Source organism: Physeter macrocephalus, chromosome 5, assembly GCF_002837175.3.
Source record: "Physeter macrocephalus isolate SW-GA chromosome 5, ASM283717v5, whole genome shotgun sequence".
NCBI lineage: Eukaryota > Metazoa > Chordata > Mammalia > Artiodactyla > Physeteridae > Physeter > Physeter macrocephalus.
The window spans coordinates 93280176-93303157 of record NC_041218.1 but is presented as its reverse complement, the minus strand read 5'-3'; the positions used below and the strand labels follow the sequence as shown (position 1 = coordinate 93303157).

The 22982-nt window shown below is 39.9% G+C and overlaps 1 protein-coding gene across 10 annotated transcripts in view; it reads right to left on the bottom strand.

Moving 5' to 3' along the window:
- Positions 1-22982, bottom strand: part of SLC26A4 (solute carrier family 26 member 4) — a 55451-nt gene that overhangs the window by 23542 nt on the left and 8927 nt on the right. For all 10 annotated transcript variants that reach the window (XR_008617460.1, XR_008617461.1, XR_008617458.1 and 7 more), the window contains 10 exons: positions 21501-21611; positions 19635-19819; positions 18864-19028; positions 13572-13724; positions 13384-13466; positions 9637-9784; positions 7470-7583; positions 3592-3669; positions 3355-3450; positions 2088-2194 (listed from right to left, as the gene is read on the bottom strand). Coding sequence is in view for 4 of the 10 variants with exons in the window: in XM_055085087.1 (XP_054941062.1) it covers positions 2088-2194; positions 3355-3450; positions 3592-3669; positions 7470-7583; positions 9637-9784; positions 13384-13466; positions 13572-13724; positions 18864-19028; positions 19635-19819; positions 21501-21611 (1240 nt within the window). In the remaining 6 variants the exon portion in view is untranslated. The remainder of the gene's footprint in view (positions 1-2087; positions 2195-3354; positions 3451-3591; positions 3670-7469; positions 7584-9636; positions 9785-13383; positions 13467-13571; positions 13725-18863; positions 19029-19634; positions 19820-21500; positions 21612-22982) is intronic.

Below are 22982 nucleotides of genomic sequence, written 5' to 3'. Positions count from 1 at the left end.
ATCGCAGATGACATTTTCCGGTAGCTAACTCTGAAGTGAACAGCCGGTGTTTGTGTAGGATCTGGGGAGAAGAAGGAAGTGTGCCTCATTTCTGATGCCTGCAAGAAGTAATGAAGCATCATACTTTCATATGTGTACGACTTTATAGGATAAGCAAAGAGCTTTCACACATGTTAAATCTTACTTGAGCCCTACCGTAACCCTGAAAGATCAGCAGTATTATCCTCATTTTTACTGGTGAGTAAACTGTTTAGAGAAGTTCAAGAAGGCCCTGGAGGGAAGAGCACAGCCTTTATCTTTGGGTCTTCATTGCCTGGCATGGTGCCTAGAACTTACTTGTGACTTATAGCAACTTTCTGATGAAGTATGGAGAGTCTGCACTGATCAAATTAGTCTCGTTTCATAGAAATAGGAGCCTGGGAGGGCCAGACATAAGTCCTTCCCATCCACCAGACTGTTGATTTCCTGTTTCTGATGCAATCACATAAATTCCATGATTCTTCAAGTGTGACTAGGGACATATGCTAAATACAATTCCTGAAGAAAGAGTGTCTGTTTAGGGTACTCTCAGCAATGTGCTCTCTGGATCAGCCTTATAATTACTGGAAATTAAATACTGTGGAGGATACTGCTTTTTGTTGGCTCAAAGCCTCGTTACCAAATCTGCAGCTAAACGGTGCCACCGATTTTCCTCAGCTCGCTGTGCAGTGCTGATTTTTAACTTAAAGCTTAGAAACTGTATAGTCTTTCTCTACAAAACCCTTCTCCCCCAATCACACTCACACAAGTAAAAGTAAACACGGAGGCATCCAGGGCACAAAACTCTCTTCCAAGGAGAGTTTCTTAGGTGTTTCCCAGTAGCACACTGGGTACTTTGGATGCTTGTGAATTCTTTCGGGCCCTTGGGCAACCATCTAAGGGTGCTGAGGCAGTAAACACAAGCCTTTGGGTAGGCTCCAACATGCCGGGGGAGGGAAGGAGGGAGGGAAGGAGAATTGGTTGGTGGAACGGGAAAGGTGGACTTATGCTAAGCTGAAGACATCCGTGTTGAGGTTTCCCCAGGTTTCGTATTCCTTCATGGCCCAAGCAGAGGCAAAGAAGGGACCAGAAGTCTGGGAAGATAACAGAAGTTTTGAGGAAGGAGAGAAGCATGCTTCTGCTTCAGAAGGGCATCTACCAAAGACCTCTCAAGGGTCAAAACAAGGGAATTCCCTGGCGGTCCAGTGGTTAGGACTCCGCGCTCTCACTGCCGAGGGTCTGTGTATCCCCGGTTGGGGAACTAAGATTCCGTCAACCTCACGGCCAAAAAAAAGATTTTTTTTTAATAAAAAAATTTTTTGAAAGTCAAAACAAAACAAATGAAAAAACATACATCTTTCGGCTGCCTCACAGATTGTTTTCCATTACTTTGAACTGTGTCTTTGCTTCTTTCACTCTGCAGATGACCTAATTATGTCTACTTTGCATAACTGGTATGGCTTATTGGGTACATACCTTATTTGGCAGATTTGAATGAATTTTGGCTACAGTCAACTGTTGTAAAGTCTCCTGTTCTGGGTTGTTACATAACTTCTGGGTTACTAGCTTCAAAAGAAAATGAGCTATAATATATTTAGCAGCTGTCTGGCCCCAACGCTTGGGCCCAGCGCCTCTCAGACATCATCTCATTTTTAAAAGAAACTACACAGTCTTTTGCTGAATCATGTACTTTTAGTCTTACCATGACTTGGAGGAGAGCATAGCAGTAGAGCATGTGAATAAGTGCATAGATTTTTGGGGTGAGATACATCTGGGTTCAAATCCTGTCTCTGCCACTGGCTAGCTGATCTTGGGGAAGGTTCTTAACCTTTCTGAGCTTCAGTTATCTTACTAGAATGAGGAGAGTAAAACCTGTTCACAGGATTTTTCTGAAGACTAAATATGATAATGTGTGTAAAGCACCATACGCTTAATTTGTAGAAGCACTCAATATATAGTAACTATTATGAAAGGGAGTGCTTTTATTGTATTTATCACAATAAAGAAATATAAGAAATCTCAGGGTGTGTTGTCCTGTTTATAGATAACCTGGATCTTATATTACTCACAATTGAACTCTCAGGACCACAGTCAGAAATCCAAATATAAGGCCAGCTAGTAAACCAAGGTCCAGCCCCAGAAAGATGGATGCTACGCACGTAAACACCCAAATAACCTAGGAAAACATGGAAATGAAAGGAATTATGGTAATTCATCAGGTACCATCAGGTGAGCAATTACCTGTAAAAATAATAAGATCAATTGTCCACAAACAAATTACAGCTTTGTAAAATATTCTGACTTCATTGCATATTTTAAGTGGAAGTGGAAATTGCCCTTCCAAGTAAAGGCCAGCTGTTCCATTTAAATTTTCTTAAATTTAATTTTTGAATAGGTAATATACTGACATGGTTCAAAATAAAATTAGTATTAAAAAGGTGTGCAGTGGGACTTCTCTGGCAGTCCAGGGGTTAAGACTCTGCGCTTCCACTGCAAAGGCCGCGGGTTTGATCACCGGTCGGGGAACTAATATCTGGCATGCTGCGTGGCACGGCCGAAGAAACAAAAAGGGTGCAGTGAAAAATTTTGGTTGTAACTCTCTCCTTTCTCCGTCCATTCTCAACCACTCTCCTTTCTTGTGTCCTCGTTTATTTCTGTGTGTGTGCTCACATGTGCACACTTTTCTCCAGCATTTCTTTTGGCAAATACAAGCAAATATGACTACAAAGCATATATTATTTTCTCTTCTTTTAGTGTGTTATACACACTCTTTCATTTTGCACTGGTCTCTTTTTTACTTCACAATTTGTCTTGGAGATCTTTCCATATAGATATATAGGGAGTTTTCCCATTCTTTTTATCTGTTCTGGTTTAAATTTGGGCAGAACTCTGAAGCGTTTAGCTTCTTCTTCTTTTTTTTTTTTTTCTAACTCTCCCTCAGAAGACTTGTAAAGGTTACTTTAATGAAAATTATAATCAACGTGGGGTTTCGTATTTTGTTTTTGCTTTGTTTTTGTTTTGTTTGTCTTTCTAAATTAGAGGGTTTTTTTAAAAAAATTTGTTTGTTTGTGTTTTGGCTTTAGAAGGCCAAGGGCATACGAAGGAGCTCATACGGGATTCTTGACGGAAATGGATCTTCCCAGAGATACAGGACCTTCACAAATCACAGCTCATGTGGAAGGCTTCCCAGCTCTGGCTTATCCACAAAATTCTAATTTCTGCTCTGGCTCCCAAAACGCAAGTAACACTTAGGAGATAAGGGGATGTAATAATATGGCAAGAAGCATATAAGAAGCAATTCTTATTTCAGAGAAAAATGGATGGTGAGTGACTTACAGCATCAGTCTTATTCTGCCTCCACAGATGAGGAATGTCACACACCTGCATAAACATCCCCTTCAGGTTGGCGATTACAACAGCTGCCAAGACCGACTGCCAAGAGAGACAGGGAAGGCTGAGTTATTCAGGGGAATGGTTTTCCATGTGATGACTTCTAAATTCCCTGTTATTTCTCGGGTGGCAGAGCAGTGAAGGGGTAGTATGTAATCGGTGTGGCGAGAAGCAGGGTTATACCTTCTGCAAGGGTTCCAACAACTTGCCCAGGGCAACGATGGCTATCATCACGATCCCAGCCGAGATGACGCCGGCAACCTGAAAGACATACGTGTCCCATAACCAGGGTCCGTCCTGCCCCCTCTGGACGTGTGCTTGCTGGACACGTGCGTGCAAGAGCCTGTTCATGGGCACACGTGACACTTCCAACTTCCCCCCTTCTGCTCAATACTGTTGAGACAAGTGAGAATTATTTGCTAAAGCCATACATTTAGTAGCTATGGCAGAGAAATTAAAGAAAATGTGGACCCTCAGTCCGCTAGAGTAAAGCCTGGATTGCACTTGGATACACTGCAGACATAGCCTTTTGGTGTCCATTCAAGAGGCCAAACTTCTAGTCATTTGCCATTCGAGGAAACAGGGCCCATCCCCCTTCCCGGACAGCAGACCCTTGTAATGTTCTTGGGAAATAAATTCTCATAGCACATAACTGATCCTGCTGCATTACTGAGTCAGCAACCTGATAACAATTCAGATAACACTTTGTATACATGGTTGCCATGATAATCTCAGAGAACATAAATTTACCAGTCTTTCTGCAGATTCAGAATGCCACACGAGCCTGCTGAGAGGGGGGACCATGTCTCCCGCACCGCCCACAGCTGCACGGATGCAGGCTCGGAGCTTTGCCCCACAAGCAGCCCGAGTGAAGGCGGGTAGTAGCAGGAGTCCAGGAGGCTTCAGAAACTTTACCTTCTCTGCCAAAAGCTCTCCTAAGATCCATAACTAGTTAGGAGAGAGGCTGAGGGGGTGGGGACTACTCTCTGCTGTGATTAGACGACCAGTGGGTTCTCTGCTGAGGCAGCTGGGGCCTGGCCGAGGTGAAGCCTAGTAGCTCTGAAACAAAGGAGAGAAGGAGACAGGGAGCCAGAAGCAAAGCGACCAGAGAGGAAGCAGCAGAGAAGGTTGCCCCGGGCCCAAGTACTGCCTAGTGCAAGATGTTTGCCTTCAAGGAGACACATAAAGCCAATAGAAATTAAAAGTCCAAAAACTTAAGGAACTTTCATATCCACGCTCATTCACTCCAGCTGGCAAATTGCTCAGTCATGTTCAGAGGATACTTAGGCCAGACTGAGGTGATACTATGCATATGACGTACAGAAAAGTCTGCTCTGTCCAGCCAGATCCCCTTTTCTAGGCAATCTGTTATCTCCCAGCACCACACCTCCGGGTTCCCAGTCCCTTGGTGAGCTTTCCCAGCACCACACCTCCGGGTTCCCAGTACCTTGGTGAGCTTTCCCCTCTCCTATTGAAGCAGAGGACCTGGTATCCTTCCTCCCTCCTTTCCTTCCTTCCTTTCTTCTACGCAATTACTTAACCATCATTCATCGTCTATCATGAGCCACATACATCTCACTGTGGATGTAGGGCTCTGTGGATTGGTGAGATGGATGGAGATTTGGGGACAGGAACCACAGCCAGCTGCCCAACTCATGCCAGGAGGGTGGCCACCTACTCAGTGAGGATAGGAAATAATTAGCCTCCAATTATGGGGACAAAGACTAATTTTGGCTACTATTTTAAAATCTGTGAGGGAACCCATTACTTGTACTTAATTTATAAAGGAAAATTACTTATTTTGCAGGAAATGCTGTAGATTTCATATCTATGAGCAGATTCAGTTACTAGAGAACTAATTCTTCTCTTAAGTGAGAGGGTAACCAGAGCTAGGGAATAGTTTGTCATCAGAATTACTTTTTCATGAATCAGTAGGAGTCAGATGGGGGTGAGAGAAAGAACAGGCTGCAATGTTGAGCTCTTCTACAATCTGTAGATGTGTTGAAAACAGTTGATGTCCACTAACACTTATGATCCTGTTCATTCATTCAGTAAATACATGCCGGGTGCTTCTTATGTGTCAGGTACAACATATGTATCATAGGTACTAAGGCACTATTCTTACCTTGAGAAGTTAATGACCGGAACCATCAACATTAACAAGTGAGTGCCAGGATTTTATAAACATTTTCTTATTTAATCCTCGCAACATCCCTACGAGGCAGATACAATTATTATCCCCATTGCATAGATGTGAAAACTGAGGCTCCAACATGAAAAAAAACCATGAGAAGCCACACAACAGGAGAAGACTTGCCAGTTTAGTTGGTCACAAGTCCCTGGATTTCAGTCCAGACACTTAGACTTTTAATCCCAGAACTTAGTGTACATTTCATTAATTAAATATCAAGCTATTTCTCTGCATGTTTCATTCTTCAGTACTGAAATCCTGGCATCCTTCATTCCTAAATATAATACACGCCAGTGTGTGGCAGGGGGTATTAGCTTACCAGAACACCATTATCCCCAAACCCTCTGCCAAGGAATCACTTACATGGGCATTCTTAGGAGGGGAGGGGAGGATGGACGGGACTGTGCCCATTTCAGTCTGGAAGTAACAGCAGAGAATGGACATCAGCACTTGGGGATCTGCCTGCACCCACTTACAGCCATGTGCCCTGGAGAGCTTGTCAGGGCCCCATCTCCAGTGGAAGCAGCAGAAAATTTCACTGCTGACAGCTACCCCCTGAACCACAGGTACAACTCTGTCAATCACTTCCAACCTCTTCCCCTTGACCACAGATCTCTGGTTATGCTTCCTGTTTGAGGCTGTATTGTTTTATTTGCTCTCACAAAGCTGGAAATGTTTGCAGAAAAAAAGAAAACTCAACTTTAAACAGAAAAATTCTGAAAATTTAAACTAAATTTTTGTTGAACGGGAGCCAAGAAATTGGAAGAGGCCAGTTCTTCCAACCCTGTCACCAGGATCCTTTATAAATGGTAAAGGAGCATCATGGGCCACCTTGGGGCAACTTCCTTGTTGGAGTCATTCATTTTCTCAGTTTCTCTCTTTTGTACTTATTTGTAAGTGTCTCTACCTTAAAAAACCCTATTTGAAGACTGTGTGTGTGTGTGTGTGTGTGTGTGTGTGTGTGTGTGTGTGTGTCAACCTATTCACTTTGGATTTGTTGTTCTCCTTTATAGTCTCAATGTACTTTTTACTCTTAAATAATAGTTCTTTCTGTGTTGGGATGAGAAAACTCTTCAGGCATAACAGAAACACAATTCCTGAGCTGCCCCTCACCCCCATCTACTTGGTTTGGCCTAGCTGACTCATGTCCTGCTGGAAAGAATGGCCTGAGAACAGCTCCTGAGCTTTCTGGCCCATTGAAGGAGGAGTTTTCCAGAGATTAACTTGGATGCTGCTTTGGGGGAAGGCAACAACTTAAAAACCACATTTAAAAGGCACGATGAAACCCACATTCAGAACTTTAGGAACAAAAGTCTTGCTCAGGAAGAAATGCCAAAATGTTACAACAAAAATATCCTTGGCTAGCAAACTTGTGCTGTGGGACCCAACGCCTCTGGACGAAGCTCCTTATCCTTGTAAAGGAAATGTAAATAGACAGCTTTTCATTTTCCTGAAAATACAATAACTCACTAAGCCACAAAGTGCTCTCACTAGGCCTTCTCTATCCCCAGATAACAAATTGGTAAAAATCAGCATTCTTCCTGACTGATTCCTTGTCAACTGTTATCGTCCCTGGAAAAGCAAGTAAGTGGAGCTATCTGCCAGCTGAGCACTGACACAAAATGGTTTGAGACTTGCTGCATCAGAAAACCATAAATGTTGCTGTGGAAGAGTTTTTTGGGGAGGGAATGGATCACCGTCAAGGAGATGGAGAGACCCCGGGTGGAATCAGACCAGGAAGTACAAGTTTCTCTTTTCTCAAAGGCTAATCGTCCTGCTGAGTTCTTGTGCAAGCCTTTCTGAGCCACCATTCCCCTGACTCATTCTTTGCATCATTCTAGATGGATATTACGACACCGCTGTTACATACCTGTGTCTTTCCCCCAGTGCTCTCCTGGACGGCGGTGCGGGACAGGGCAGTGGTGGCCACAAAACAAGAGAAGAATCCAGAGAAGATGTTGCTGATCCCAAAAGCAATGAATTCCTAAGAGAGAGACTGGATGGCAGTGATGCTACATATCAAATCTTGGCAAGACCCTCGCCAAGTGTTTAAGGAAGAGCATTAAGAAAGCAAACTCTCAAGCCCACCCTGCCTGGGAGTCCCAGTTTAACTCTTACCATTAAAGGTGCTTGGGGCCCTTGGAAGACATGGGGACTTCTGGCTCCATAGAGCCTAAGAGAGGCTTCACTGCTTTCAGTTGTTTTTAAGATTGACTGATCTTTTGCTCAAATGCTTATTTCACTTCCTGGTGAGTGGCATATCTGTAACTCTCACATAAAATATTTTCTCTGGGGTTGGATATTTGCTATGAAGTCTATTATGATTAGGAGGACTATTATTCTTATTGAGTACTAATCATTTAACTGCTGTAATTGCTATGCTATGTTTTCAGAAACCAACAATACTTGCAGATTTGCAAGCAGTGGAAAATCAGCTCACCTGGTAAATGTATCAGATGCTACAAAAAACGTCCTGTACCTATTACAGGTATCCCCTGCTTTTCAAAAGTTCACTTTACGCCACTTGGCTTTTACAAAAGACATATGTTAGTACCTGTTTTTGCTAACTGAAAGAAATCCCAAGGGGCTTTTCGCTGTTACAAAAAAGGGCGAAAAGCATCTGTTTTGTAGCGAGCCATTATAGAGGCAGCATGCCCCCCAAGTAGGGAGGGTGGCACCACCAAGCTCCTCCCCCGGGAACTACACTCAGCATCTCAGCATCGAGCCGCCATCGCTTTGAACTGTGTTGGTGAGCACCTGTGCTTCATCTAAATGGATTTTGTGCATCTGTTTGCAAGATGTGTCCTAAGGTAACTGCTTCTTCACTTTACTGCCATTTCTGCTTAAGAAAGTTTTCATAGGAACGCTCTACTTTTGGGTAGCAGGGGAAACCTGTAATTGCACAATAAACCACCTCAATTTGACGTGGTCGCAACTATTATCATTGGTGTTTGTTGCACTGTTTTGCCGTATTATAGCTGTCATTAAAAAAACAATTACCAGGCGATATTAGATTACATGAAGAATTCTTATTCCAATCTAATATGTTAAGCTTAAATGTTATTTATGACCTAACTGAATTAACTTTTTAAAAATTAGGATTACGTCAACTTATTTCTTAAAAAATAAAGTGATGCATATACACTATTGATACTATGTGTAAAACAGACAACTAACGAGAACATACTGTATAACACAGGAAACTCTACTTAATGCTCTGTGGTGACATAAATGGGAAGGAAAACCAAAAAAGAGGGGATATATGTATACGTATAGCTGATTCACTTTGCTGTACAGTAGAAACTAACACAACATTGTAAAGCAACTATACTCCAATAAAAATTAATTTTTTAAAAAAGTAAAGTGATGGATACAGCACAGGGAATGTAGCCAATATTTTCTAAGAACTATAAATGGAGTATAACCTCTAAAGCTTGTGAATCACTATGTTGTACACCTGAAACTTATATAATATAGTACATCAACTATACCCCAATTAAAAAAATAATTTGTTAAAAAATGTAAAACAAAAAAGAGATGTATCAAGCTAATACTACACATGGAGCTTGTTTGGATACTTAACCAGACAAATCAACTGTTTAAAAAAACTTTTTAAGATAATCTGAAAACTGACTAGATAGTTGATATTATCAAGGAATTATTGTTAATTTTTTTAGTTGTGATAATGATACTGTGGTTATACCTGAAAACTGACTAGATATTAGATGGTATTAGGGAATTACAGCTAGTTTTTTAGATATGATGATGTATCACGATTGCTTTTTATATGCTTATCTTTCAGAGACATATAATAAAATATGGATAAAGAAACAGTAAAATATATTTAAAAAACTAAGTGATATAACATGTATATTTCAAAATAGTTTCAAATTAGCACACGCAGGAGAGAAACCAACTCAATAAAGATGGGTGGAGAAACCAATCCCTTCTTTAGCAGTCAACAAAAATCTTTCCCATTTACGTTTTCTTCTTATTTTCAGCCCTACAAAACCAGTTCAGCAAAAGAGTGACCATACCTGGTTCCCATCGATGGTGTAATCATACTTGATGGCGTATACTTTTCCTACAGACACTGCAATGGCATAAGCGACCACAGCGATGGAAAATGATGCAGTCAGCATCTCAGAAAACAAACTCACAGATGGAATCGCTGGAGGCAAAAACCTAGTGAGTTTTTAAATGAAAAATGCTGTGAAAATTTGACAATAATGCTCTTCCCCCACCTCACCAAATGCTCTATCAACCCAGCCACAAGTCAGAAATGAAAGGACTTGATCCAAGAGGGCAAAAGGTACGTGAGATGCATAAGTGGTAGCACCTGCTTTTACAGGTTTCAATCAGAAGTTGGTGCTATCTCACTGGCTGATTCCTTTGTCCCCTATTTGAGAGCCTACAGATGCTGCCTTATCTACGCTCTGACAAGAATAAGCCTGTCATTACTGATTTTTTAATACCATACAATCCCATGCTGTGCCATTTCACACATTAGTGTTTCTCCTTACACAATTTCATCTTAAAGGTCTTTGAATTTAAAAGATATCCTAGCCATAAAATGAGATTTACCCTGTACAAGGCGAGGTCAGGTCTATTAAAGAGACAAAGAATGTAAGATGCTAAAAGAGCTAAGTGGAAAATCCACTCTAAGAGCCACGATATTTAAAATCTTCTTGAGTCCAAAAAAGATTAAATGTATGTAATTATCATAATGCTCCATAGTCATAATGATTAAGACATCTCAACAGCTGCGGGATCAAACTGTTACTGTTTGATAAAACCAGAGCTACTCTACCAACTGTATAAAGAAATAAATCTACAAGTTTATAAGCCTGCAATTGTCCCCAGATATGAAAATCGGAGGGGGGGGTGGGTAGATTCCTTTCTTGTACCTATATCTTGATTACTATCCGTAGGGTGCAATTCCAGAGGTCCCTGGCCAAAAAACAAAAACAAAAGGCAATCTCCCTGACCTACCTCACACCTGAAGTTCCTTTAATAGGAAACTATATATTTTTCCGCCTATAATTAGAGGGAAGTAGTAAAGTAGAAATAAGATTCTTATAGAAAACAATAGAAATCTAGAGCCAGCTAATATCCTAATATTATCCAAATTAATATCCTAATCTAATATCCTAGAAATTGTTGAATCTACCTCTCTTTTTGTTGATACCAGAACTGAGGCCCAGAAAAGTGAAATGATCTGCTCAAGGTCATTTAGTAGGTCCAGGTATGAATGTTAGATATTAGAAGATTTCCTGGGTCACAAGATCTGACTGACCCTCTTAGAGCCTGCTGGTTAAGAAAAAGGTTAGCAATGGGACTTCCCTGGCAGTCCAGTTGTTAGGACTCCGGGCTTCCCATGCAGGGGGCGCGGGTTCGATCCCTGGTCTGGGAACTAAGATCCCACATACTGTGCGGTGCGGCCAAAAAAGTAAAAATTAAAAAACAAAAGACAACAACAAAAAAGAAAAAGGGTCAGTGAGAGAATGAGGGCTCCTCGTTTAGGTGAATCCTAGCGGGACACTCAGAAGCTGACCAGACTTGCAGAAATTGTATACTTGGCCAAGCAAGGGAGTAGGGAAGTAGGGCAAGTGGTCACAGTTTTGGGGACAGTGTCATTGGGCACTGAGCGATACTGACATATGGCATTGGCCCTCAGTGGGACAAAAGGAAGCTGCCGCCGGCGGCGGCCGTGCTTTTACTCCCTTATTGGGGGATTGACGTGGGGAGGGGATGAAGAGGTGGGTAGCATAGTGTTTCTCTTTGTTCCTCTTCCTTTCTTCCTACTCACCTTTCTCTCCTTTCCTTGCCTTTTTCCAATCTCTCCACAGCACCCTTTCTTTTTCAGGTTTGTTAACGTTATTAGACTTGTTTCAGTGCTACCAAAAAGTTGCACAAGACAAATGGGATCACTGCCCTTGGGGAGGAGCTTTGAGTCCTGGGGGCCAGGCAGGTTAGGTCAGCTGACCAATCACACCAGGCGGTCTGTCAGAGGATGCATCTCCACTAACCCAAGAGCAAGAGGCTAGAGATCCATTCTCAGCAGGAGAGCAGCCAGGAAAGCTCTGGATAGGGTCGGAAAGGATCGCTGAGGGCGGGGGTCCCCAAGCCCTGGGCCACGGACTGGTACCTGTGCACGGAGCTGAGCGGCGGGCGGACGAGCGGAGCTTTATCTACTGCTCCCCGTCGCTTGTATTACCGCCTGCGCCATCCCCCGCCCCGCCGGACCCCCACCCCAGTCCGGGCAAAAAATGCCTTTCATGACACCGGTCCCTGGTACCAAAAAGGCTGGGGACTGCTGACTTAGGGCAGCAAAAATGAGTTCCCTAAATGTATTAACGGAACATGGACTTATGGGACAGGGCATTTGCTATGGACCTCCTCTAAGAGTTACACCCTAGGAAGCCTGACAACAGGGATCTATGCAATATATTTTTTTATGTAGCTGTTTATAACTACTCAAATAATCTAACTGTTAGGGTGAAAACGCCATAACTCAAATAGCCACACCATCTTTTTATCACTAAATTTATACCAGCATTAGGATTCACTATCAAAATGTTGATCCTCTACGGTAAAGTTTCCCAAACTTACCTGAGCATTAGAATCACTTGAAGCCCGTTTGAAAAATATTAATTCCCAGGCCCCTCCTCTGGAAAGCCTGTTTCCATAGGTTCGGGGTTGGAACTAGGAATTTGTGTTAACAAGGGCCTCATGTGATTCTTTAAAAAAAGTGAGTTTGGGGGCTTCCCTGGTGGCGCAGTGGTTGCGCGTCCGCCTGCCAATGCAGGGGAACCGGGTTCGCGCCCCGGTCTGGGAGGATCCCACATGCCGCAGAGCGCCTGGGCCCGTGAGCCATGGCCGCTGAGCCTGCGCGTCCGGAGCCTGTGCTCCGCAGCGGTGAGAGGCCCGCGTACCGCAAAAAAAAAAAAAAAAAAAAAGCATGAGAAACGGACTGTTACAGGTCCCTCAGCTATTATTACGGGAGGGGAAACCAGCACTTTACTAGTTATCTAACAGCAAGTCTAGTCATAGATGCTATAAGTTTATGTTACAAATGTAATAAGCATCTGGGTTTCTTTTTCAATGTCATAGGATCGAATTATACTGTAGGGCCCTTGGTCCACTTTGCACTTTATGAGCGATCTCATTGGTGCTTTACAGCAAGTCCAGGTTGAGATTTCAGTGGTTTGTCATTCTCTTTGTGTCATAGGAGAACCCGCCAGGGCCACAGGACTAGATGGTGACAGAAGTAGACAAAGAACCTTAGTTCTTTACTCTTTTAATTCATCAAACTATCAAATATATCAAACCTCCCTTAGAGATAATGCATTTTATTTATAGGCACAAATGATATAATTATTATCTAAGATGGATTAAACTAAATGGAGGAGAATTTAGGCCAGATGTCCCTTTTTCCTTAAGCAGATTGTTCTCAGTACAATAAATGTTACTAACCATGATTCTACAGTATGTATAGTATACTGTAATTGTATATGTGAGTTTAAATCAGGAATCTGGCGTTAAAAGTGCATGTCCCGCCATGTTTTAAGAACATAAAGAAAAAGAGAGAGCATATGCGGGTTGCTTTTAAACAAATGGCTTGATCTTTATCTACACACATACTGCTTATCTGATAGTTTGCACAAATGGATATTTCTTTAAGATCACACACAAATAAGACCAATGAAATGAAGCTTAAGTTTCATTTAAACAGAAAGTACTGACAATATATTAGTATTGCCTAAGAGGAACTCCATACTCACCCACTTGGGATGGACTTAACAATGCCAGCGTTATAGTTTTTTTCCAGGTCAACTCCATATGAAATGGCAGTAGCTATTATTGTCTGAAATAAAACAAAAGAGGTTAAAAAAAAAGTCCATTTGTTTTAACAATTCCTTTCTTATCAAACTAATTAATGCTGAATTTTCTAATTACACGTTCTACTTACCACAATCACTTCTATAGGAATAGGGACTGGGATTTTGTGTTTAAATCGATCATTTAATTCCTTAACTGCCATACAGATGATAATGGTGAGTAATCCAGCAATGAAATCAGCAAGATTAGTGTTACCAATATTTTGAAAAATCTCAATTAGAGTCTGTAAAAAAAAATTTTTTTATATACTTCCTGTATGAAAAATCATATCATCATCAAAGAGCACTTAAGAATTTCATGTAAAATTATAAAAATGTGTTGGTTAATATACAGACCACTGACATTCAATCTTTGCAATATATATACCACGTTATTAATGATGGTTAACTTGAAGTGGTAAAAGTATGGGTGATTTCTGCTTTCTTATTTTTGCTTACCTGTATTTTTCACAATAAGAATGAGATCTTTTAAAAGAAAATATATCATTATATACTGTCTTTTGCTTGCAGAAAAGCTTTAAAAGTTTATACCTTAAGTGGTTTTACAGGTGCTATTAAGTGACCTAATTTTCACCATGTTGATATGTATTATTGAGATTAAAAACTGATAAACCAAAAGCCCCAGTTAACCAATGTTTTAGGTAAAGCTCTTCACTAAACCTGAATGTGAATAAAAATCCCTAAAATTCTTCATATGTAGATACATACGGACTGATCCATTCTTTATGGCAAAGAAAAGCTATTGAATTGATATATAGGTCAAGTATAAATTTTTGGAAATTAATTTGGTACTTAGTTCAAACTTGAACTAAGGTGACTTAAATAAAACTAACTCTTTCCAAGTGGACAGACAAGACAGCTCAAGAAAAACTAGTTTTGTTTTGTAAATAGGAGGTTTCTGGGAATCAAGGGAGATTAGCAAGGAAGAATCCCGGAGGAGAACACTAATATCTTTGTTATAGGAACTTCAGTCCTGTAGAAGGCATGACTTTAGAAGGTATTCCTCAATTCTTCGAGACGACTGATCTCCCAGTGAAGGTTACCTTTCTTTGAATGAGTCCTTATATAGATATATTTTTATATGAAAATAAAATATTACTTAAAATAATTATAACAACAATCTGGTAACAGTTATGTATAGTGCTCACTGAGTAATGTAGGAGGCATCTTGCCAGCAACCTCCACCTCTTTGAAAAACAGTCAAGAGTAAGGGAATGAGAGGAGAAGCTACTGTGCAAGCCAAATACATGCCACCAAGCGCTTGAACAAGAGTTTGAGACTCTGACTTGTAGGAAGCCTCTTGAACTTTCACTGACTATTTTTGCCCTTGCTTTAAACACAATACTAACACATTTACTTTGTCTGCTTTCCAGAGTCAGTAAAAATTGCTAGAGGCAGATACACTGATGGTAACAAGATGACGCAAGTGATAGCACGGTGAAAAAGGAAAAAAAAAAAACAAAAAAAAACTACTACCACGAGCGGACACAATAACTCAAGAATTTAAGGCATTTACCATACAGTAAACAGCCCTACACAACTCAGTCTTGAAGGTATTGCTGTCTGGCCGTTTACATAATCAATTTTCTGATGATGACCCTGATTAATTCATGAGCTATAGATATAATACTTCAATTAATTGTCTATACCATAAAGGTTTACTCTCAATGCAAGATGGAAATATTCAAACTTAAGAACAATCAGAATACCTATCCCAATCCTAAAAACTTTCACCTTACAAAAGTGGTCACTACAGGATTGCCATGTAATCTATGAGAGTCACTTAGACCTTTGAAGAAAAAGCACCTGTGGTATATTAAAAATGTAATATGAGTTGCAAAAACCAAAATCAGTTTATATTACACAATTGCCTCAAACAAGGCATATGAATATATTAATTGCCTATACTGAGTAGTTATTCAGAATCTTTTTTTTTAATTTTTATTTTATATTGGAGTATAGTTGATTTTATTCAGAATCTCTTATGAAAAGTTCTACAATAGAAAGCTTAATCTATGTGGAAATAAAATTCACCCATATAAACTGAAGTAGTCAGATTGTACTCAACGATATAGAAATGAGACTTTACGAAAGCACTGTAAAGTAATTCTAATTTAGTTTACTATTAAAATACTTACTAAAATGTGTTTAAAATATGGATATACTTCTGATTCCATATTTCAGCCTAGTATTCTGACCAGTTCAAATCAAGATAATGAAACTTTTCAGAATGGGTAATATTTTACTATATTTCCTACCATGCTTGGAGAATTTTAGAACCATTTCATTTACAGAATTTCTTCCTTCTGGGTATATGAAGCCTTAAGTTAAAAATTACACCTGATATTACATATGAGGAAATTCACTGGTTAACTTTTGGTGCCAAATTTATTTTAATTCATCTTATTTCTATGAATATAAAAAAATCCCTCATAATCAGCCCTTGCTGTCAGGCATTTCCTCCTACCAGAACTTCTGTTGCATATATAAGATCAACCCTTAAAATGTTACTTTCCTTTTATAATGGCTTCATTTTTACATACTGAAATAGATTCGAAGTAATGAATCTGATCGAGCTTAGTGGTAGCTTTCAAAACTCTCACCATCTGGGCAGAACTTTTCCTTGTGGTCTTCCTCCTCATTAGGGGAAGAAATGGGGAGGTAACGTCAATTTAGTCAGCAAGCAGAAAGGCTTCCCTTGTCTGTTGGGACAAACCATTCAGAGTGAATGGTAGGAAAACATAACTGCTTTGAAATGGACTGTGTGATTTACTTACATGATTGAGTAGTTACCTGGTAGCCTGAGTATTACTAGTTCTGAATTCTGCCAATTTTCCTTTCTGCCTCTTGTACCCAGCATCTCTGGCATTTGTAAACAAGTTTCTATTTTTCTTTCTTTCCCAATATTTCCTCCTCCTATTACTTGTATTCATTATTTCCTTTTTTTTTTGGAGGGAGGAGCAGGCAGGCCATCCAGAGCACAAGCTTATAACAAAAGGGATGTTAACTACATTCCAGGGACAGCATCTTACAACAATCTTACAGTCTTTCCTGGAGGAATCCACAGCTGCCCTGCATGTGTTGAAGGATTCTTTCACGAATAATCGCAACTGGTAATATCATAAGCAGAATTCTCTGTTCAGGTACTGAGTGGCTCATTCAACCCTTATGCAATTATTTCCAGACCTGCTGATTCTTTTTTTTTTTTTTTTTTTTTCCAGAGGAGCAAGCTTATATTCATCCTCACACAAGAATGATTGAAGTATCTTTATCCAACTTGGCTGGTCTGGGAGGAATTGCTTGCAGAATTCTGTAACACATTCTAACCTGAGGCTTCAAGAATAATGTTCAACAGGACCTAAGTCACATAATAGTTTAAAAACTATTTTTGACCTTGTTCTAGTGTTTCCTGGTTACTTTGGTCTCTGTTGAAAGTGGGGTTATTTGCAGCAAGCTTCATCTTAAACATAGTCCTAGGAGACCAGAAGGACTATTTCTGTCCCCTGTCTGCAGAAGTCCAGCAGCGGCCAGGGACCCAGGTCACCCATCGGCCTAGGCCTCCTGTGATCTGTGAGGATGCAGGCCTAGTGATGTTCACACGAAGAGGTGAGCACACTCAGTCGGGGTGTCTTGGTGGATTCAGGAGTAAGTGGGTTTGTACAGGGAGTGAACAGTGCCTGGCATGTGACAGGTTTCAATAAATACTTATTGAAAAGATGAATGGATGACAATGAAGGAATAAATGAATGAACAGTTGATAGAGAAAGTAGGAAAGCAAAAAAAAATATGGTGTGTAGGGACTGCAAAAGTGAGACAGCCTCTCAGAAAAAGGCAGTCAGAAGGTCTCAAAGCAAACCAAGGTCTTGGTAGGAAAAAAATCAACAATGACAGAAATAATGATGAATGAAAAAACAGCTGCTAATAGGCTGGGTCCTTGGGAAGTGAACAGTAAGTTCCATGAGGTCTGATCATCATGATAACGAAAATAACAATAATGAACTGAATTCTTACTATGACCCTGGTATTGTACTAAGTGCTTTACACAAATTTTCATTTTTAATCCTCAGAATGCTAACAAGCAGCTACTCTCATTACTCCCATTTTACAGCTGAGAACACTGAGGCTTAGAAAAGTTAAATACTACATGCCCGGAATCACATGGGTCATAGGTGGTGGAACCAAGACTCCAACTCAAGTCTATGGAAGTTCAAAGTCTATGATCTTAATCACTATGTTAAACTGCCTCCTCTGCCTAGTCCCACTGCTGAGCACAGTATCTGGCCTGGAATAGGCACTCGGTATGTCTGTTGAATGGACAGAGTAATGTGGGATTATGGCACTGCTGTGAACCTGAGCAAATTCCTGTCCACCTCACTAATTTTTAGATATGTATGCATGGCCTTACATCATTTTAGAAGCTAATACATGGGTCATTAAAGGACTCAAACTCGTTCTTAACGCTGGCACATTGTATTTGCCTTGTATCCTTCTCCCCAAGCTAGGGTGACATCATGTTACTATTACCACCATTTTTCAAGCATTGATAACATGCTTTATATAGAACATACATTTAGATCCAAGAACTTTTTCAAATTTAATTAGTGTGATCTACATCCTTCTTTTGCATCTCTTTTGCATGTTGAATCATCTCTGAATCTAATGTTCCTCTTCGTCTATAATTGCTGAGACATTTACATTATGCATTTTATGGACTCTCACAGTTAAAAAGGGCTTTAGAGATACATCTCCAATCATTTCACTTTATAAATAAAACAGAAAAGAAGACTTGAGATGTGAAATAATAATTTCAAAATAACACTTTTTTTTTTTGAGTACTTGTTATATGCCAGCCCCTAGGCCAAGTGCTTCTTATATATCCTTATTTAACTTAATTGGTAGATATTACTACCAACTCCATTTTGCGGAGAAGGAAGCTGAGGCATGGTGATTTGCTCATGTAATAGTGCAAATAATAAATGATAGGGTCAGGATATGAATCCCGTTCATCCAAACTGAGCTTTCAGCCACTGTCCTACACCATGTGTCCAAGGTCACTTAGCTTAGCAGAAGCAAAATTGAGAATGGGGTTCAAGTCTGCTGCCTCCCAGGCCAGTCTTCACTGTAGCACTTTGTTTTTGTTAATATTTTTAAGAGCAATGATACTTCTGAAACCGTTTTGATCAACACTCTTCTGAGTGTTTTGCAAAATCTGCCTTTTTCAATGTTACCCCTGATTCTACTGCTTCTTTCAGAGAAGAATGTTTTCAGTGGCTCCCAAAGTATGGCATGGAGGAACGTACACTCTCCAGACTCAAGTTCAAGAGGAAAAGTGAGCCATCCCTGGATTAAGAAGCAGCACTTACATAGATAATGGAGAGAATTCCATTGTAGTTTTTGGTTGAAACATTGAGGACAATCTTCAGCTGTGAGACCAACACTTGGAAGGCAGCAGCTGTTGTGAATCCACCAACCAAAGGATCTGCCAGGTACCTCACTATGAATCCAATCTGCAAACCTCCAAATATCAACTAGAACAAGAAGAAGGAAGGAAAAATTAAATTTTGCCTGGGAGAAGGATCAACCCTTTTGAACTATTAATGATTTAAACTTAACACCAATTAAAACTCTGGTAGCCTGCCGATAACACAAAAATACTTGTAGGAAAGAAATCTGAATTTCTTAATGCCCTCTCTCCTCCACCACTCTAAAATTCGAAAACCATGTGTAGTACGAACCTTAAAGTATTTCTAGATATGTAATAAGAAAAGAAAAATTCATGTAGCTTATTTCTGTGACTTGCAGTTTCCATGGCTCTGCTCACCAGAACATTTTTTTTCTCTTTATGGGTTCTGGCACATTTCCCTTCTCTTATTCTCATTTGAATCACACATGTTCTTCTGCCTTTTTTTTTTTTTTCTGTCTCTGACTTCGATGATTAAGTGAGCCTTAATAAGTGGGGGCTTGCTGACTATTTTAGCATCTGACCTAAAACAATATAACTTAAAAAATAACTTTGAGGGGTCAGTAAATTGATTTGTTTTGCTTTTAAATGAATCTTTAAGTCCACATGCTTTACAGTTAATTCTTTCAAATACAAATCATGCCAATCTATATATTCCTTGTAAGCCCATTACCTGTATGATTCCAACCAAAAGAGTAAGGGTGCTCGCAATCAATACTCTTGCTGCATCTCTAGCTGCAGAGTCTATCATGGTGGTATTCAGTGTAGTTCCATTACTGCTGGACACGAGAAAGTGTTCGTCGGGGGCCATGCTCAGAACAACAGATCCCACCATTAAACTGACCACTGGGAAAGGTCCTGGGGAAAAAAAGTCTCATCAATTAATAATTATTAATCACTTGTAAATCAACTATACCTCCATAAAAAGCTTTAAACAATTATTATTATTAATTGCAAATGTTTAGGCTCAACATGTCTACGTAGGATTAGAAAGATGTGTGAATTAGCTGTGATTGGGAAAATACTGTTTGTTCACAAAAAAAAGCTAAAAAGTAGATGCTTCAATGCATTCATGACCCAGAAATGAGCAAGAGAGACATGTAGGTAGGTCATTGTAATACAGATTTCAGGCTGCTTTGTAAGTACACAGGAAAGGTGTCTAACCTATCTGTGTGTGATCTTCATGTATATGGGTGGGGACATGGGGGATGGAGGCAGGAGTTGTCAAGAAAGGTTTCCTGGCAGAAATGGCATACTAGCTGAGTCACTCCTTGTTCCATCTTATTTTTATTCCATGTAAGTTCATTTCCTAGAGCATCCAACGTCCTGATCTCTGTGGAGATCAGGACCTTGATCAATATCACCTGATCAAAATTAGGTTAAAGAAATAGCAAAGGGAGTATAGAGTTTCTCTTTTTCTCTTTCCAAGACAAATTTTTTCATATCAAATGCCAGTCTGTAAGATTCTACATTTCAAAAGTACTTTTCTTTCAGCAGCTGCTCCATTCACTACTGATGTTTTTATCCATGATGATGATGATGATCCTATCCTTTGATCATGGAAGGCTTTAACAGCTGGGAGGGCTCAGTACCAAAATCCAGTAACCGGGAGTGTCTAAATGTACAGAACACCAAAGAGAAAAAAATCAGCTTCTGTGTTCCTCACCTCCTCATGCATTTGATAGTGATCTACTCTCCCAGGTGAGAAAGTTATTTTAGTCAATAACCTCATTCTGATCTCCTTTTATAGACAAGGCAATATGCCAGATACTGGGGGAAATAAAACGAAGGATAAGGATATGGGTTGGGGATCTAGTAGTAGATGGCTGCATTTGTTCCAAAAGGATTGCCCAGGTAGACATGTCTAGCCAGCAGATGGATGTAGGCGAAAAGTTGTCTCAAGTGTAAATGTCAACGTTGCAAAATAGCATTAAAACACTCATTTACTAGAACATTTTAGCAGAAGAAAATTCAAATTTTAGGAAGTTCAGGAAATAAATCTATTTTGGGCCATACCAAGAAGGACAGCCAAGCTCAGTTTCTAAATTGTTTTGGCACAATTTTGCCAGTCTTCCAATATTAGTGACTTAAAATAAGTATGCTCTTTAATAAGACAATGAATATGTATTTGATGAACATAATTTAGTAAAAGCTAAGTTAATCTAGTAAAACAGTAGGTTCGAAGACCTCTTGAAGATTTTTTTTCCCTTGTCATTTTAAATTTTAGAACACTTTCTAAAAATAAAGTCAAATGTATTACATTTTTTGACAAGCAAAACATGCTAAGATTTGAAGGTAGGCTACAATTTTTTAACAATCTTTCAATTTTCTCCTCTTCAATAAAAAAAAGGGGATTAAGTGTATAGCTTACACTTTACACTTAAGAACAATTGCATCATTGAATAGGAAAAGCAGGTAAAGCACTGATGCCCTATCATCTCCCTAGAAAACATTAACAAAGATATGGAAGCAGAACACACATAATACAGCCCAAACACGTTAAATGTGAACAAATAGAATTGTATATGCTTATAATTACCAACTGAGATGTGTCTTGATGTTCCGAAGAAAAAGTATGTCAGGATAGGAAAAAAAGCAGAGTAGAGACCATATCCAACAGGAACAGCAGCTAGTAGAGCATACGCCATGCCTGAAAGTACACCCAAAATGATCAAATTCAGAAACAAAAGTTATGCTTTACGTCTACTGTACAGAGAAAGGCCTTTTCATAGATTTCTTCAACTTACAGCTCATTCTGAGTAATTTCCTTACTACACTAGGATGCAGAACAAGATTCAAATCAGCTGGGATAATGATTGCAGCTCACGTATCACCTGCTCAAAGGAGCTGACTCAACTGATCAGTAGTTCAATCATCAGGTGAGTGGACAAAGAAAGTCAAGTCAGTTGTTGATTAAAAACTTGATCAGTTCAGTTCAAAGGCTCAGGCTGGGTTTGTCTGAATTCAGTGTTTCAGTGTTGTGAGGAACACAGTCATTGTTGCCCTGCCCTTTCTCCTTTCTTGTGGGGGAACAGAAGTTAGATCCAAACAAAGAAAAAATCTGACCTTTGTACATAGCATAGGCTCTCCACTAGGAGATCAACACCTTCGCTAGGCTATCCCAAGTGGCTTCTGGGTCCATGAATGTCACACTGTATGGAGAAATCTCAACGTTTCTGTGTACATGGCAGTGGAAGACAATAATGTGTTGGCTTTTTGTTTGTTTGTTTGCCTTAAACAACAAACATCTATTTCTCACAGTTCTGAAGACTGAGAGCTTCAGGATCAAAGTACCAGCAGTTTCAGTGTCTGGTGAGGGCCCTCTTTCTGGTTTGCAGATGGCTGCCTTCTTGTTGTAGCCTCACATGGCACAGAGAAAGTGAGCTCTGGGCTCTTCCTCTTTTTATAAGAGGACTCTACCTGATTACTTCCCACAGGCTCCCACCTCCAAATATTATCACACTGGGGATTAAGGCTTCAAGATAAGAATTTTGGAGGAACACAAACATTCAGTCCATAGCACCTTCCTTCTCCTGTGGGTTTTTTTTGATTAAATACTTCTTAGGTAGTCAGCACATCTTACTCTATATTACCTCTCTACATTTTACTCACTCACAGTGAGAGAAAAATCAAGCCCTTTGACCTTTGGGTCATTAATAAAGGATTACATTTATAACAGTAAAAAAAAAAAAAAAGTGGCAACAACCTAAATATCTTGGCCTTCGAGTGCCCAAAATTATTTACTGAATGAATGTGTCAAAACAGGGAAGTGGTTAACTAAATTATACTGTAATTCTATAAAATGAAGTTGATGTGCTGCATAGAAATAATTTACTACTAATAATTTACCTATCTCTAGTACAATAAAGTGCATATAAGAAATAAGTGAGAAAAGGCAGGATTCAAAATAGTGATCAGGGGGCTTCCCTGGTGGCGCAGTGGTTGAGAGTCCGCCTGCCGATGCAGGGGACGCGGGTTCGTGCCCCAGTCTGGGAAGATCCCACATGCCGCGGAGCGGCTG